The sequence below is a fragment of the Drosophila kikkawai genome, chromosome 2R, assembly GCF_030179895.1.
Source record: "Drosophila kikkawai strain 14028-0561.14 chromosome 2R, DkikHiC1v2, whole genome shotgun sequence".
Classification (NCBI taxonomy): Eukaryota; Metazoa; Arthropoda; class Insecta; order Diptera; family Drosophilidae; genus Drosophila; species Drosophila kikkawai.
The window spans coordinates 22,404,091-22,420,428 of NC_091729.1; the positions used below are offsets into that span (position 1 = coordinate 22,404,091).

General features: G+C 41.6%; 1 protein-coding gene across 2 annotated transcripts; it reads right to left on the reverse strand.

Annotated features, from left to right (window-relative positions):
* Positions 1-828: 828 nt before the first annotated feature.
* Alk (Anaplastic lymphoma kinase) lies at positions 829-16,322 on the reverse strand. 2 transcript variants are annotated; one of them, XM_017169204.3, is made up of 9 exons: positions 16,102-16,322; positions 9,091-10,169; positions 8,317-9,010; positions 7,761-8,253; positions 7,515-7,702; positions 7,272-7,449; positions 6,178-7,211; positions 5,902-6,109; positions 829-5,836 (listed from the first exon to the last, which is right to left on the reverse strand). In XM_017169204.3, exons 2-9 carry the CDS (start codon positions 9,907-9,909, stop codon positions 4,303-4,305), a joined length of 5,148 nt encoding a protein of 1,715 aa, XP_017024693.1. In that variant the 5' UTR covers positions 9,910-10,169; positions 16,102-16,322; the 3' UTR covers positions 829-4,302. The 2 variants fall into 2 exon arrangements, with proteins under 2 accessions (XP_017024693.1, XP_017024694.1); XM_017169205.3 differs by lacking the exon at positions 16,102-16,322 and adding an exon at positions 13,634-13,965.
* Between the last annotated feature and the right edge of the window lie 16 nt (positions 16,323-16,338).

Below are 16,338 nucleotides of genomic sequence, written 5' to 3' on the forward strand. Positions count from 1 at the left end.
AATGTTATGGAAAAGTGATTTTAATTACAGGTGGATGAAAGGTAAGGAATGTAGCCTACTTTTGGATGCAATTTTTTAATGATATGAAATCGCTATTTTAGTTGTTTAATCGATTTTCCCCCCAAATAAAAGCACTTTCAATTTTGTTTTTGTACACATGAATTTTCATTTTTATTATTTTTCTCAGTTTCTCAGTTTTTGTCGATTCGCATTTCCAGCGCTTACACGCTACCAACTTTAAAATTGTTCTCCACTTCACATTTTCCCAAATATATATGTTATTTAGATATATTTATACGTTTTTTATTCGATTTTGCTTTGTAAGATGTGCTTATGTTTTAGATAATTCAAAACTCTTCCTCGACTCACTGAAGGGGGAAAGGAAAAGCGAGGAGAATGTGGAAATTTTTTGGGGGAAAGCCTTAGCCTTGCAGGCTGAGAGCTGTGAGAAGAGTGGGTAAGTGTCAGTTATACATTTCTTAGCTGGTATTTTTTTTATAGCTTAGGTCGAGTTGAAAATTATACAATGTGTGGGTGTGTCGCCGCCAATTATTTTCTTTTTCAGCAAGTTATGACAGATATTTGGGTTACCTTCGAGTGTGTGGCTTCTCTTCTAAATGGACTTTGTTCTGCGCTTGTCGGTTGGTAGTTTGCCTTAGTTGCTTATGCTGTATTATATATAACTTGCCACCACCGATCCATCACTCAATTAATCCAGCTTACAAAATGTTGTTCTAGTCTTTGCGTTTCTGTTTCTTGTTTATTATTTAGTTTTTTGTTTTGTTTTCATTACCTTTTAAATGTAACAAAATAATTTACGATTTTAAATGAAAACCATTAATTTTTGTTTTACTTTATTAATATGTTTTATAGCTAGAGCTAAGTTTAAGCCTGTTTGCATGCACTAAACTTGCATTTTTTTCCACGATTTGTTTTTTGTTTTTCTCTTTTTTTTGGGGGGAATTTTTTTTTGTAGTATATAAAAATACCATTTATTTTGTGATCTTTATACCTATTGTAATTTCTTAAATTTGTCTTTATATATATATATTTGTATGTATATATAATTTATGTTTCCTTTTCTAAATTTCGTTGCGAATTTTTATTGTTGAGAAATGAAGTGTGTTCATCAAGCTACTGATATTGGCCTGCGAAGTTCTCCAATCGAAATCGTTAATGCCGTTGTCAACAGTGATCTAAATGCCATGACCTGGTTCTGAGCATCAAAAAAACATTCAGTTCCCCTATTAGCAAACCAACTGTTAAAGAATTGAACTATTTTTGTTAAATTAATCTCCGATTTGTATATGCAAAAGCTGAACTATCACTGTGAATAAAGTACAAACATTTCAAACTTTTAGCAATAGAAAGTCAAAAGATTCGTAAACTTAACAATCCCGAAAAGATCTGAGTCGGAAGTGGGATTCCTTTTCAAATCAAAAACCCAAAGATCTTGTAACTGAACCAGTGCCAACAATTAATCAACAACGATCTGCGGATATATGCATATGTAACTCTTCTCTTTCAGGTTCTGGGTGTTAGGTACACAAGGTAATGTCTTCTCAGGGTACAAAAATGTATGTGTGTGTCTGTCTGCTTTTATTTATACATATGCATGTATTCGGACAATCCGCTAAGCTGAAAAGGATCTCCTAGAGATGTCTGTGTGTGTGTGAATGCATTTACTTGAGATGCCTCGGCACAACCATAATAGATACACATACAACAAAAAAATGCGTTCAAGTTATCGACTCGATTAAGTACTAAGTGTAAGCCGCGGATGCTGGGATAAACATACATATATTCAAATATGTTCATACACATATTGAGCATTCGATTCTGAGCAGATTTATTATTATTTTCTCTCAATTGATTTTTATTTATTATGTTTTAGTTTTGTACATCTTTTGTTTGGTTTTCCTGTCTGCCACTGTGCTTGTAAAATACAAGTTGGAGTGGATATTCAGAAGTGCTCTCGTGTTTAGGAGTTTTTTTTTAAATTAAACTAGTGTCTAAAAGTATGCTCTGAATAATTTTAAATACAACACTGCATACTTTTAGACACAGTTTAACAAAGATTTAAAATCACTCGATTTTAAATAAATTTTTTAAATGAAAATCTCTTGAAGTTGTGCTCAAAAGTATGCCTCCAATGATTTGCATATCACTGCATACTTTTAGACACCTTTCTTAGAGGTTTTAAAAACATTTGTTTGCTCTTGAAAAATATCTCCTTAAAGCGAGAGCACATCTGAATATATATCTGTGAATATAGTTCATGTAATTTACACGCTTTTCGGTATTCTGCGGATTCAGCATTTTAAATTAACGTTTCGCTTTAGTCGTACATACATATTGGATATATAAGTTGATTATAATAATGTTTATATACGAGAATATGTTTGCTTGTATATAGATGTATGCGCATATAACAGTAGAATTGTACATAAAGCAAAACATAGACGTAACGTTATCGTTATCCTTCCTATATATGTTTCAGTATCATTATCTAAATATGTATATAATTTTTTTTTTATTCGATTTGCTGTTTTAAACACACACTCAATTTTCTTTTTGATTAAGCCTAATTATGCTCGTACATATACATAAATTACCTCAGTGTAATCAAATTTTACTGCTTGTATAATTTATTTATTTTCTTTTTCTGCTTGGTTAAATATATATAATGTTGTCGCCTCACTTGTATATCGTTAATATATCTTTATAAAAATTATATAATTTAAAGCTTGTTTGTTACGTTCCAACTAAATGTACAAAATTTCGAATTCGAATTTTTCCGATCAACACCTGAAAAAAGAGCATTAATGATGATGAACAAATACAGGGCCGGGGCCAGGGCTGTGTGCTGAAAGTATATATGTATGTATATATATATTTTACAACATTTTGTGATCAACCCAAATCGAGCTGAACGTTACTCTTCAACGCTTGTTTCATTAATGCTAAATTTCTGTTTTTCAAACATACAACTGAATTTTCATAAAAATCACCCTGTAAATTGTAGTTTCTCTTCTACCGCCTGACTTGCTACTCTGTTTTTTTTCGCTTAAATAGTCTTATTTAAATACATACAATATACGTAATTTCGCTATGACGGAAGCTTCTTATTTACACTATATGTTTTTTCATTTTCTTTATTTCGCTTGGAGTAAACAATAAGAGAATTGAGAACCCTAAATTAAAAAATATCCTATGTTAAAAACGTGTGTCATGTGTATGTCTGCTTTGGCATATCTCTATCTTTCCTTTGACTACATTTGTGGTATTATTGTGAACTTCAAATGACACATTAGAGCATTGAGTTGGCGTCTTGGTTCCCGGTTCTGGACTGAGTATTAAAAATAAGCTAACGTATGACCCCTCTTGTTTGTTATGTTTTTTCTTTTTACTTTAGGAATATTGTTTGGCATTTCAGTCATCAGCTTAAAACATTAACTAAAGGTAACTAACAAAATAAAAGGAAATTAAAATAGTTCAACTTAATTAACCGTACGTGTAAAACTTAGTTACAATTTATATATACAACCTCTCGCAAAAATGTATGTCTTATCGTTTTTTAATTTTGTTTTTGTTTTTGCAAAACTAATGTCTGGTAAAAATTTAAACTATGTATTCCAACTAAGTTTAAGTGTTACTTTGCATTTGTCTTGCAAGTCCACACAATACAAATTGATGTTTAAATTACAATACAATTTTCATTTGGTTTTTTCTTGTGAAGTTCTCACTCGGTTTTTGTTTCAACCATATTCTTGGGTTTTTTCTCTTTTTAAGATTCAAGAATAAATATATAAATATATATTTAATGCGCTGATGAGGCGCAAACTAATGGTGATTGCCCCCAAAAACAAGACTGACTCCCGGGCGTTGCAGAGTGTGCACTGTGAGAAAAAATGCTTCCATCGATTGGGAATATAATTCGAAAAACATAAATAAGTATGTTTTAACTAATGAAATTTATGGAATTATTATGATTTTAATTTAAAATAGAAATTTGAAATTGTTTTCAGTTTTTTATTTTATAAAAAACCTGAAGCTTGCGACTTTTGAAAATTGATTTTTAAAATCTTAAGAAAAACGTAATTCTCTGAAGAAGACTAAATATTTTGGGTCTTTACTTTTTGTTTTTAAAAGAAAAGCTAAGGTTCAAATTGTCTGAATACAAGATTTTGAAAATCTTGAAACAACATAAAAACTTTAAAGCAAATCCAGATTATTTCAGACTTATTCCTGATTTTGGAACTATACTCCCATTTTTTCGAGGACTGACTTTTCCCTGTGCTCCTAACAACTGATTTCGGAATGATTGTTGTTGTCCTTGTAACGCTCCGCATAACCCTGAATGGTGAACGGTGAGTCTGCACCGCCCGTCGTCGATCCCGTCGAGATGTCGCCGTTCATCACGGGTCCTCCTCCATTGGCCACCACTCCCCCATTGCTGACCTTGGCCTCCATTTCGTTCTTCACCTGAACGTTGGCATACGACTGCTTGGCACTCCCATTGGGCAGGCTCTTGGACAGCGTCGAGGGATCCAATGTGATGCCGTCCAGTTGGGAGGCAAAGGATAAGGGCGGCTGGATCGTGGTTGGCGTGGGCTGCGGGGTGTCCAAGCTAATCAGCTTGGCATCTTCGCCGGAGGCCAGAGGAGGTATATCCTTGCTACCACCGGCCGACGGTTGTTCCGTCTTGGCGTTGGGCAGAATGAAGGACGTCTCCCAGCAATCGCCGCTGGTGGGAGCTGGATTCTCCACTGGCCGGGGATGTGGGGCAGCTGGCGAGGTCACTGCCGGCGGAGTGCATGAGCTCATCTGTTGGCGCTGCGACTCTGGCACGTAGCCGGAGCCGCTGGCCATGGCTGGGTTGGTGTGGCCACCCGGTGGCAGGGGCACCAAATAATCTGGCACCGCCAGGCAGAACTCCTCGCCATTGGGCGGCCGGATGACGGTGTCATCCCTTTCGGAGGCCGTCGGTCCCAGGATATTGGGCAGCGGAGCGTTCATGATGCTCGGATCCTGGGTGCAGGCGGTCAGGTGCTCCAGCAGACTGATGAATGTGGGCCGGTCTTCGGGCGTGGGATTCCAGCAATCGGCCATCACCTTGTATATGGAGACGGGGCACTCGGTGGGCGATCCCAATCGGCCGCCACGCACCACCAGCTCCATCACCTGTGTATTGTGCTGGCCGGGATATGGCGAACGGCCCAAACTGAAGACTTCCCACAGGAGAATGCCAAAGGACCAGACATCGGTCTTGGACGTAAATATGCCATCGAGGAAGGCTTCCGGCGGCATCCACTTAATGGGCAACATGGCCTTGCCGCCCTTCCTATAGTAGTCCGATCTGTAGATGTCCCGGGACATGCCAAAGTCTGCAATCTTCACCACTCGGCCGGGACCCTTGCTGCTCAGCAGACAGTTCCTGGCGGCGATGTCACGATGAATAAATCGCTTGCTCTCCATGTAACGACATCCCTTGGCCACGTCCAGGGCGCAGAAGAGCAGATCCTTCATGGTCAGCAGAGATGGACGTTCCGGGGTGTTTCTGTTTTCGCGCAGGAATTTTTGCAGATCCCCGCCAGCCAGCAGTTCCAGGACTATATAGTACGGCTGGCGATCGAAGCAGACGCCAATCAAGTGAACCATATTCGGGTGATTGAACTTGGCCATGATGGCGGCCTCCTTCAGAAAGTCCTCCTCTTTTTCTCTCTTAGGATCCTCGCGCAGAGTCTTCACAGCCACGCCCATTTCCACGGCATCACCATCGCGATGGCGATACAAGGCCATGTAGACCTCACCAAAGGCGCCTTTGCCCAGGGCACTGAAATGGATTAAAAATGTTAATGAAAGGATTTGAAAGGATGTGGAAGAAGCAGGGTCACTCACTTGACCAACTGGAGACTGTCGCGTGCCACTTGGGGTAAACTGTTGACATCTATGTGTCCATTCAGAATGCCATCGCAGCCATAGTTGGGATTGAAGTTGTTAAGATTGGAGTCATCGATGTTGTTGCGCAGACGAGTAAGTTGAAGGTCCTGCTCGACCAGCATCTTGTGGCGTTTCTTGGATTGCTTCTTCCTTTGGTAGCGGTTGTCTGTGGAAAAGAAATTTTAATAACATATATCTGAAAGATCTTGATATATTGCCATAAAAACTACTCACACAACATAAAGATCAGAGCCGCAATGCAGATGAAGAGGACGCACAACGAAATCATTAGGATGGAGACCAGGTACTGGAAGGAGGACTTGCCCGCCTCTTCGCGAATCTCGCAAGCGGTGTGGTTATCCCTCTTCAGAATCCAGCCATCCGGACAGATGCAGCGCACCTTGGACCGGAACTCATCCAGGGCCACACACCTGTAGTCGCAGCCACAGCCTTCGATAGCCGGTATAATGATGATGGCACCCGAACCACTGCTGGCGCCTGCATGGACATCGCTTATCTCCCGGAGACTGCGGCTGGGACTGATAAAGGAGCTGCCTCCTTCGCCATTGGATTCCGTTAGATAGACATCTCCTCCGGCATAGCCTCCGCCTCCTCCGCCAGTATTGCAGCCACCTCCGCCGCCGCCAAATCCACCTTGGCCATGTCGGTGGACAGAGGTTCCATTGTCCGCCAGCTCAACATAGCACGAGTGACCACCACGACCGCCCTGGAGCAGGGCAGCTCCATAGGTGGGACTCAAGGCCTGATCCTCCTTGGCTCTCCATCCGCCGCCGGGTCCGGCAGTCTTTTTGTTCAGCGGTTCCCCATTGATTTGGCCACTTTCTGGAGCCTGCAAAGGTTTCACCTTCTGGCCATGCTGGAAGTCCTCGTCTATGTACTGACCAATGCCCAAGCCTCCACCGCCACCAGCCACAAGGAGAGGTACAGCTTCATTCTTGGCTTGATTCAGCAGGAAGACATAGGATCCACCGCCTCCGCCGCCGGCACCATTTTCGATATAGATATTCTTCACCATATCCTGCTTGGACCGGAAGCTGTATTGGCCCAAATCGAGATCATGATCGTTGCCACAACCGGCTTCCTTGAGCACACCCATGGACTTAATGCAGGCATTCTCGCCCTGCTGTCCCACCAGGAAGTAAAGTTCCTCGTGCTTATGGAGCTCCAGAATGGCCACGGCCACTGATCCTCGCGAGCTGCCAACGCCGCCGGAGCCCAGTCCTCCGCTGGCACCCTTGGCGATGATTCTGATTGAAAATAAAAGGCATTATAAGTAAGATATGAGGATTTACAATAGATGAACTCACGTGTAGTGACCCTCGTTGGGCACCTTCCACTTCTGCATGCCCTTGTAGCTGCTCTGGTCTTCCACCACATGAACTTCCCGCAGGACATGGGTTTTATTCTGCTCCTTGTAGGCAGCTTCACACTGAGCCTGCGTGGGTCCTATCATGCCTCGAGTGTCGCAGCTGGTTAGCTCAAGATCTGATTAAGGAATAGATTTTCATTAGGTAACCCATGGCGTATACGTAATATAATCTTAAACTTACAATTTGTATATTCAAAATCTTTGTACGTGGGACTCTTAAGATTCTGCCTGACATCCCAATAGTTGTAGCCACCAAGATGATCCTCCGGTATATTAAGGCCAAAGCATTCGGGACTCAGCGAGAAATCATCCACAGCCACATCCGAGTAGATTCTCATGCCCATTCGAGCCTCAAATTGTAGATAGTATCTGAGGGTTACAAAAGATTAGCATATATCTAAAAGAAATATTATAATCTTAAACTTACTTGGACGTTATGTTGGGCAGAACGTAATCCGCTCTCATCCAATCGCTGCCTTGGTTTTTGGTGCTCCACCAAAGTGTGGTGGTAATATTCTCCTTCTCCTTCATCTCCACCACAGAGAGATTGATGCTGCCCGGATTCTTGCCGAATTGATGGAAGAAGAATCTCACCACGCAGGAGTTTCGATAGGGCGAGTCCGGATTTCCATGGACCGAGGGCGGTGGATTGAAGGTCTTGCTCACCATAACGGCATTGCTGGCAAAGCCTATGTTCGAGTTCTTTTCGGAGTTGTTCATGTGCTGGTTCATGTTGACCAGCATGTAGTAGCCACTGGTGTTGTTCAAGAGATGCTGCATGGTGTGATCGCCATCCGGGCCAGTGTCGTGGGTGGGTGAGGAGCCCGTGTGCCGGGACCAGGTGAGCACTGTCTTGCCAGAGTCACGCCAGCCGCACCAGTCCTCCTCGAAGTCACAGCGACCGCCATAGGGGATTTTGTCTGAAGAAAGGTATATTATTTATTTATAAGATATTCTTAAAAAAAAAAATATCTGTTACTTACCGCATGACTGCTGCTCATCCTCCGCCTCGTCACAGTCCTTGGTGATGTCGCAAATGCGCGGCAGGCGTATGCACACGGGCACCTTGTTGGAGGTGCACTTGACCTGGGAGGTGCTGCACTTCTCCGACTTGGTGCCCTCGGGGAAACAGTTCACCATGCGGAGATTATCCAGGGCCACGTGTCCCTTCTGCCCGGGCCGCAGATCAGGAACAATCTCAAAAACAATACGAAAATCCCGGGAAACACGTCCCAGGCGATACACCTTTCTTGTCCACTGACGCACATTGTCACCTTGAATCTCTGCCGGCACCCAGCTGCTCTCCTGTGTGTGCAGTGGTTCCACCACTACCCTGGACAGTCCATGGCTCATGTCGCTCTGATGCATATACACCTCCAGGTAGCACTTTTCTATGGTTGTGCTAAACTCCGGGGAGGTGAGATTCAGGGGCCGGGAGTTGGGCTGGACTCGGGCATACAGAAAGTGTCCAGTGGCATCGTCAATACTATCCGCCACGGGCCCTGGCAGCAGTCCAGTGAGATTCCGCTTGGCCAGCTCTGTGCCACTGATCACCTGGAAGCCATCGGGATACTCATCCCAGGTCCAGCTGCACGGCGATTCGAAGTTGCACTTAACGCCCAGTTCGTACTCGTATTCCGACGAGGGCGTGGCATCCGTGAGAGGAGCGTAGGTGTTCTAAAGGGTAGAAAGTGTTCAATTAATAATGTTAAGAGGATACATTGTCAGATATTTTATCGACTTAAAACCAGACTCACCGCATTCGGAGACGTATCCCTTATCCTGTCCTTGATCTCCTGCAAAGGGTCCGCTGAGGCCGAAGCTCCCTGGGCATCGCCGTCGAAGTTGCCGTGCGTCACACCACCAGCAGGCTCATCCGCCTGGTTAAGCCGTGTCTTTAGCTTATACAGCTCGCTGATGGAATTCTTGCGCGGATACATTCGCTTTGGGTTGTCATCGACACCGTAGAGTGGAGGAAACCTAGTGGAGTAGGCTCCTCCCAGCGGACCCGCTGTCATGGCAGCCATGCCGCTGGGCTGTCTCAGCTGTTCGCCATAGCGATCTGCCGAGCCAATGCCCTGTCCTAGGCCATCGATCCGCCCGATGGAGGAGGTGGCCGAGTAGGAGGGATATCCGGCACTGCTGCTGGAGATGCCACCGCCAGGACCACCAACCGAGGGATTCATTAGCTCCTTGCGTAGCGATTCAATGCCACGGCGTCCATTGCTGCCGCTAGGACGTGGCAGCAGTCCCGGCGCCAGCTGAGCCAACCGTCGCTTGTTATCCCTGCGTGAGCCTGGCGATCCGGGAGCCACCTCGTAATCCTCGTACTGAGTGACCACTGGCGAGGTAGGCTGCGGCAAAGGCAGCGGCTGCTCATGGAGCCGGCCGTTGCGTAGTTGCTTACCCGTGGATCCGGCAGAGGAGGAGGCACCTGGCCAACTGTTGGTGAAGCTGGCATGCTGGGACATGGGCAGCGAGCTGAACGTGTGGTTCATGATCAGCGGTCGCTGGGCCAGCGATGGATTATAATCCGCCAGCATCAGGGCCAGCAGCACCCACGGCACCAGCTGCATCCTGGAGAAGCCTCCTGCCAAAAACACCACTCAAATATGGTCCTTCTGTGTATGGTATATCCTTGAAAAGGTCCTTCTTTCGAATGTATTTATATGTGTGTCTGTGTGTGGGTTATATCTGTGGCTTCTTAACTCCTGGCTAAAAGGGGCGACCACTTGGCGCGTTTAAAGTTCTTCAAATGCAGGCAGCTCATCGCTAAAGCTATCACCCGCAGGTGAGTGTGTTTCCTTTCCCAATAAATCGACACTTTTGTTTAAATCTGCAAAAGAGACATTAAATTGTTAATTTGATCAAAAGTGATACAATTACCCCTTGTTTGTTTCAATATCTAAAGTCAGCCCCCACAGTTTTCCGCGACCAATTAATAATAATTTCCGTTAAAATCAGCAAAAGGGAAACACGCCAAGTTGTAATTAATTATCCGTATAGACGTTTGACTTTTGAAAGGGGAATAATGTTCATCCCACGTAATGACATTTCATAACGCACGAGCTTAGGTTTTAGGTATATATGACGGTTTTTAGCCCACACAAAATAGGGATACATGCGTTTCGTTTCAAAAGGATTGCCAAAAGGATGCCATTCCGGAATCAATGAGATTGCCATTCACTTTGTGAAGAGGCCCCTGGGCTCGAAATTGCAATAAGTCTGCAGCAGCAGCAGTAGCAGCCTTTATTAGAGAACGTGTTTCCTTTCGGCAGAATGAAGGAATTTACCTTCAGGCGGGTTCAAGAAAATCGATGCTACTGGTCTTCCGATTACCTGACTTGTGGCCAAAAGGCACAAGATGCTAGCTGCCGATTGGGCTTTTCAATTATAAGCTTTGGACTTGAAAAATATTGAAACTTAAATTAAAATTGATTTATGTTATCGGGAAATTCGTAAAATACATATAAATTAGAGTTTGTTGTTTATTTTATTAAACAATTTAATTAATTGCAACTCCAAGTTGAAGTATAAAATCAACTACTCAAAAATGATTAGAGAATAACAGTTTTTCCTGGAACAAGAAACTTTCATTGCATCTTTACTAAGAAATTCTTCTCTTCTTTTGTCACAATGCAAAAGAGGAAAACGCTTTGTATTTTATATGAAAATGAAACCCATTTAATTGTTCCAATGAAATTACATTTTCCGGAAATAGGAACACAATCTTATTACTAAAATAAAACCAAAGACTGGGTTCCAAGAATCAAGGTGAACTGCAATATAAAGTACATCGAAATCATTTCAATTTGCTGCCTTATCGAATTCCAAGTAATTTCCCTAAAATTGAAATTATTATTTCTTTGTCGAATATATGTATATATATGAGTTTGTAGATTGATTTAAAGACTTGAACATGTATGTATTTCAATGGCCCGATTTCATGCATATGAACATATATATTTTGATAGTCTTCCAAATGGATTTCTTCATAATTATTTTGAACGAATCTTTTTCTTATGTATAGACATAGGCATATTTTCTTCTACTCGAAGGGGCGTCGTACAATTTCACTTTTAACATTTTTCTTTTCCACACACACACACTACCACATACAGATACACACAACACACACATACTCTGTAATATTGTCGCATTTTCTTTTCGGGATTTGTTTCGCTTTGCCGAATGCGAAATGCATTTATTTTATTTGATTTAGCAGAACACAAACATTTTTCTTCTTTTTCTTGTGGATACTAGACTCAGAGATAGAGATAGATAGATAGATAGATAGATAGAGATGGATGGGTAGACGAAGAAGAGTGGTAGCGAGCGAGAGCGGGGTTAGAAAAGGATGTTTTTCCTTTCGCTTTTTCACATTTTCTTTTATTTTGGCACCTCTTCCCTACGCGCAAAAAAAAAAAGAAAATTAGAGAGCACGAAACAAAAACAACAAAAATAGGGAAAATATATTCGGGAAAAGTAGGGAAATTTTCCATAAAAAAGAATCAAAAAGAAAACTCTCTCTCTACGCGAGGCTGTGGTTCTATGTGTGTGTGAGTGTGTAACTTCATAGTACGCAAAGTGTGCTATACAAAATGGCTGTCGCGAAAACAACAACAAAGCGGAATTGTAAATATACCACACACTCACAAGCACACACATACAGACACCTTAAAACACACGCCTCGTAAAAGAGAAAAGCGAAACTGGCGAAAACTAGCGAGAACTTGAAAACTTCCACTGCTTTTCCCCCGTTACTCGCTCGAGTCCTGCAGCGAGTGCAGAACGGAAACGCAACTGAAGCCGAAAGTCCTGCGAGTGATGGCGAGGTACAGAGGGAAAGCGGAAAAGCGGGAAAAGCATCGAGGTGGGAAAGCGGTAAGCCAACTAGCTGAAAAACTAAACATGCATGCAAAGTGAAAAAAAGAGCCCCCTCGGGCAGCAGGAAGCGAGCAAGGAACTCGAGCTGAGGCAAAAGTTCAAGACACGGACAAGTGCGAGAAGTTCCAAGGATTACCGGGCGAAGCGAAGCCCTCTCGAAAAGTTTTATTTGCCGCGGGTTTTCCAAAATAGCGGAAGGAAATTAAAGGAAATATATATAAATTTAATAAAAATTTTAATTATTTGAGGCTTTACAAAGTTGATTACATTCTTTTCTCTCTTGGTTAATTTTATTTTAAATTTTTGTAAAGATTTTAGATCACTTTTGGCTTAAGTTAAAAATATTAATTTAAAGTCAAAAGCAAGTACTACTTTAGATTTAAGTAAAAAAGCTTTCAAAAAAGGTTCCAAAATATTTGTAATTGATGATATGATTGGTGGAAGTCCAAATGGACATTAAAGGTTGTTAATATTTATGACTAAATTTCCATATAAACTTATAGTAAAATATATATTTGTTGTTTGTTTTGTTATGTTATTTTTTATAAGCAAAAAGAAGAGAAGATTTTTAAGACAAATAAATAATAGAAACTAATATAAACTTAATCATATAAATTTAACTACCCAATCAAAAAGCTTTTGTCAAGTGTAATGGTAACAAGTTTATCAAAAGAGAATTTCTAATGTTTTTGGGTTCAAGAAGTCTTTGGCAATACCAGGCAGTTTATGAAGTAATACGTGTAAAAGAATATTCATATTATTATGTTGCATATTTCACAATTCCTATATTTTAAATACACTTTCAAGTAATCTTTAAAACCCTCTTTTATCCTGAAACAACTCCTGGCATTTTCTGTTTAGTGATATTTAAAAAAATTAACCCGAACAGTCAACAGAATTTAGAAAACAGGACAAAGCACATGGGTAGTGTAGTAGCTAGTATCCGTATTTTGCAGATACACACACAGCAGCGGTATCGGTGGCGGAGCGGCAGGAACAACAACAACAGCAGCTTGGGCGAGTGGAGGCTGCGTCAACGTCGCAAATATTGCGCTGCCCTCTGTCTCCCTTTCGGGACAAGGATTTGGCAGGATGCGAAACGCAGCTTTGGTTTCGTTGACTGCGCAGGATACACACACATACACTCACTCACAAACACACGCATACATATACACTCTGCGCTACTAATGGCGCAGACAAATTGTTTTGCGTATCTCACAGATACATAGCAGCCAAGGCGCACAAAAGATACTACACACAAAAACACACCACACACACACACACACACACACGCACAAAGTAGCGAAATTTTTCCTGCAGCTCAACAAATTTTTCATTGGTTTTTTCAATATTTTCTCCAATCGTTTAACTTGTTTTCAAATACTTTCGCTGGTTATATATAATTGCATTTACCATGGAGAACTCCATTTCAGATATTTTTTCCTGGGGTACTGTCACTGGCAAATTTTCAAAAGCTGCTGATGCCACACAAAAGATATATCGGATATATGTATTCTTTGGTTGCTTTTTTCGCCACTTTCTAGTTAGTATTTAACGCTTTTTTATTGGTTAACATTCGCTTTTGCTGGTAAATTTGTTTGGCCTGTGGTTTTGTGGTAACATTTTCTCAATTTCTGAGAAAGTACTTCTTCTATTTCTTTATTTTTTTTTCTTTTTTAGGGTATTTTCTGTTGTTTTTGTAGGGGCCCGTCTATCCGCGTATCTGTTGGATACTTGCGCGTACGACGCTCGGCAAACGAAGACTGAAATGTGGGGAAATTTGCAGAGTCGCAGATGCCCGGTTAGCATCGGGCCCAGCTTCATTACATCGGCATCGGCATCTCGCCTAAACGAATATCCTGCGCTGAAATCGAGCCACAGGATGCCCGAACCAGAGAGAGAGATATACAGCTTGGAAATTTGTATCCCTCACTCGCTGGTTTTGCCTGGCACAGCGCAAAGCTGTTGCTGTTTTTCCTGCGATTCGATTGAAATTACGAAAATGCAGGAAGGGGGCGGCCCCGACCAGCAGTGGCGCACCCTGGCGGTCGGCGTAAGCTGGGAAATTAATGCAAACTGCTGGAAATTGAATTTAGCTACATCAACCACTGCAGTGGCAAAGCACGAGTATTATCTGTGGCCAGGGGGAGCAGGGAGGGCCTGGGGATCCTGCACTGCACTCGGAATAAAAGTCACCTTGAAGTCCAAGGAGATCTAGCGGTAGCTACAAAAAGGGTTTTAAAATGTCAAGAATTATTAGTGCATTTACGAAAATTATTTATTTTTATGAGAAAATATTATCTTTACTTTATATTTATTATAAAATTAGATTGAATATTAGATATTTATAGAATAAGAATAGGAAACTAATACCGTTTTCAAATTAAACAAAATATTTAATAACAGCAAAACCACGAGAAACTTTAAGAAATTCTCCCAGAAGTCAGAAGTAATTCTCAATGATTAATTTCCCATAGTGTAGATTTAATAACTGCTTCTGTTGTGAGCATTTAGAGTGTTGTTAAGCACATAATAAGAGCGAGTTATCAAATAAAATCTAATATCATAGCCAACAGAGAAACCTATAAGAGTTTTAAACATTAAATAGAAAATTATCAGCAGTTGTTGAGCCTACAAAGTAAGCTCTTTTAGTTAAGACTCCTTTGAAATTTAAAATCCCTCAAGTCCTGTTAAATTTCTCCCAGTGCCTAAGGTCCCCAATGCACGCTTGTGCGTCAGCCTCAGACCAAGCTGCGTTTCCTTTTTCAATTTGCAGCCCAGCACAGAATAAGCCCCCATCCTGCACATCCTGTCGCATCCTGGCCTCGCCTCCCCTTCCCCCAGTTTGTAATATCACCTAATCAGCGCCACGGATGCGACACAAATACATTTATCTAGGTCCTATCTCATGAACCCAAGATTGTGAGGATGCTTCAGGATACTGGTACCAGCCGTGTGTTTTCACCGGACACTTGGTTTTGTTTTTAGCCATCATTTATACCAGCCGCAGTCTTGGCTGAAAGTGCAATTGTCTAGTTGTGGCCCAACAGGTGCCGTGTTCATGGAAACAAAGTCAGATTTGCCTTGGAAAATTAGCTGAATGCTTTTCTTAAGAAATAATCAAATTATCTTTATTACAAGCTTAAATGTAATTGAAACTTTAAGAGGTTGAATAAAGTTATATACTTTTTATTAAATAAAAAACTTAATTTATTAAAATATAACCAGGCAAAAACTGCTTTGTTTTTACTTTATATTGCCTAAAACTTTCCAAATTAATAAGCAACCAAGTATTCATTCATTTAGCAAAGCGAAACATCTGTTTTTCTTTTAAAATCAATTCTAAATCAACAAATATTATTTATATATTTTGCATTTGGGCATCAACTAATGACGACAACAAACGGAAATGGGCGACACAGATGTGGCGACAACTAAGCGAAAATTAATATAGAGTCCCGCAGATGAAAGTACATGTGCAGATATATACATATAGGACTATATCTGTAGAACACCCCAATATATACTACATTTGTATATATAGTTAAAAGTGTCGGCGGCAGCTGCAGAAAGTCGCCGACTAGGGAAAGAGATCTACAGATCGAGCGAGAGAGAGAGAGAGAAAAAGAGACAAGAGAGAGAGGCGACGTCAAAGACCGATCACAAGGAAACCTCGACATCCACTTTATTTATAAAAAATATTATTTCCATCTTGCGGTGTTTTCTCTATTTTGCACCAGTAAACGCAACCGTAAAATGTTTAGAGATGCGCAAATTGCGAACTGCTACCAAAATGGCACATAAAAGATTCAGATGCAGTCAACGCATCCAGTTGGACGCTCAAAATATTTTTAGATTTTCTCCACGGGAAACTCACTCACTTGATGGGGGGAAAAAAAGTGTGTGCGTGTGACCGGCACGTGTCGTTGCGGTTAACGAAAGAGTTTATTCCACTATTTATATATCACCGAGTCTTCAATTATATTCACTTAAATCCGAGCACACGAGCGAGGGTCTGTATTTCACAGATGCGTTTTGCCCACGAGTATCTTGTGGATATATCCGTCTTTCTGCTGCGACATTCGCTGCGCAACTGAGCCCGGCGACCGTTCGACGAC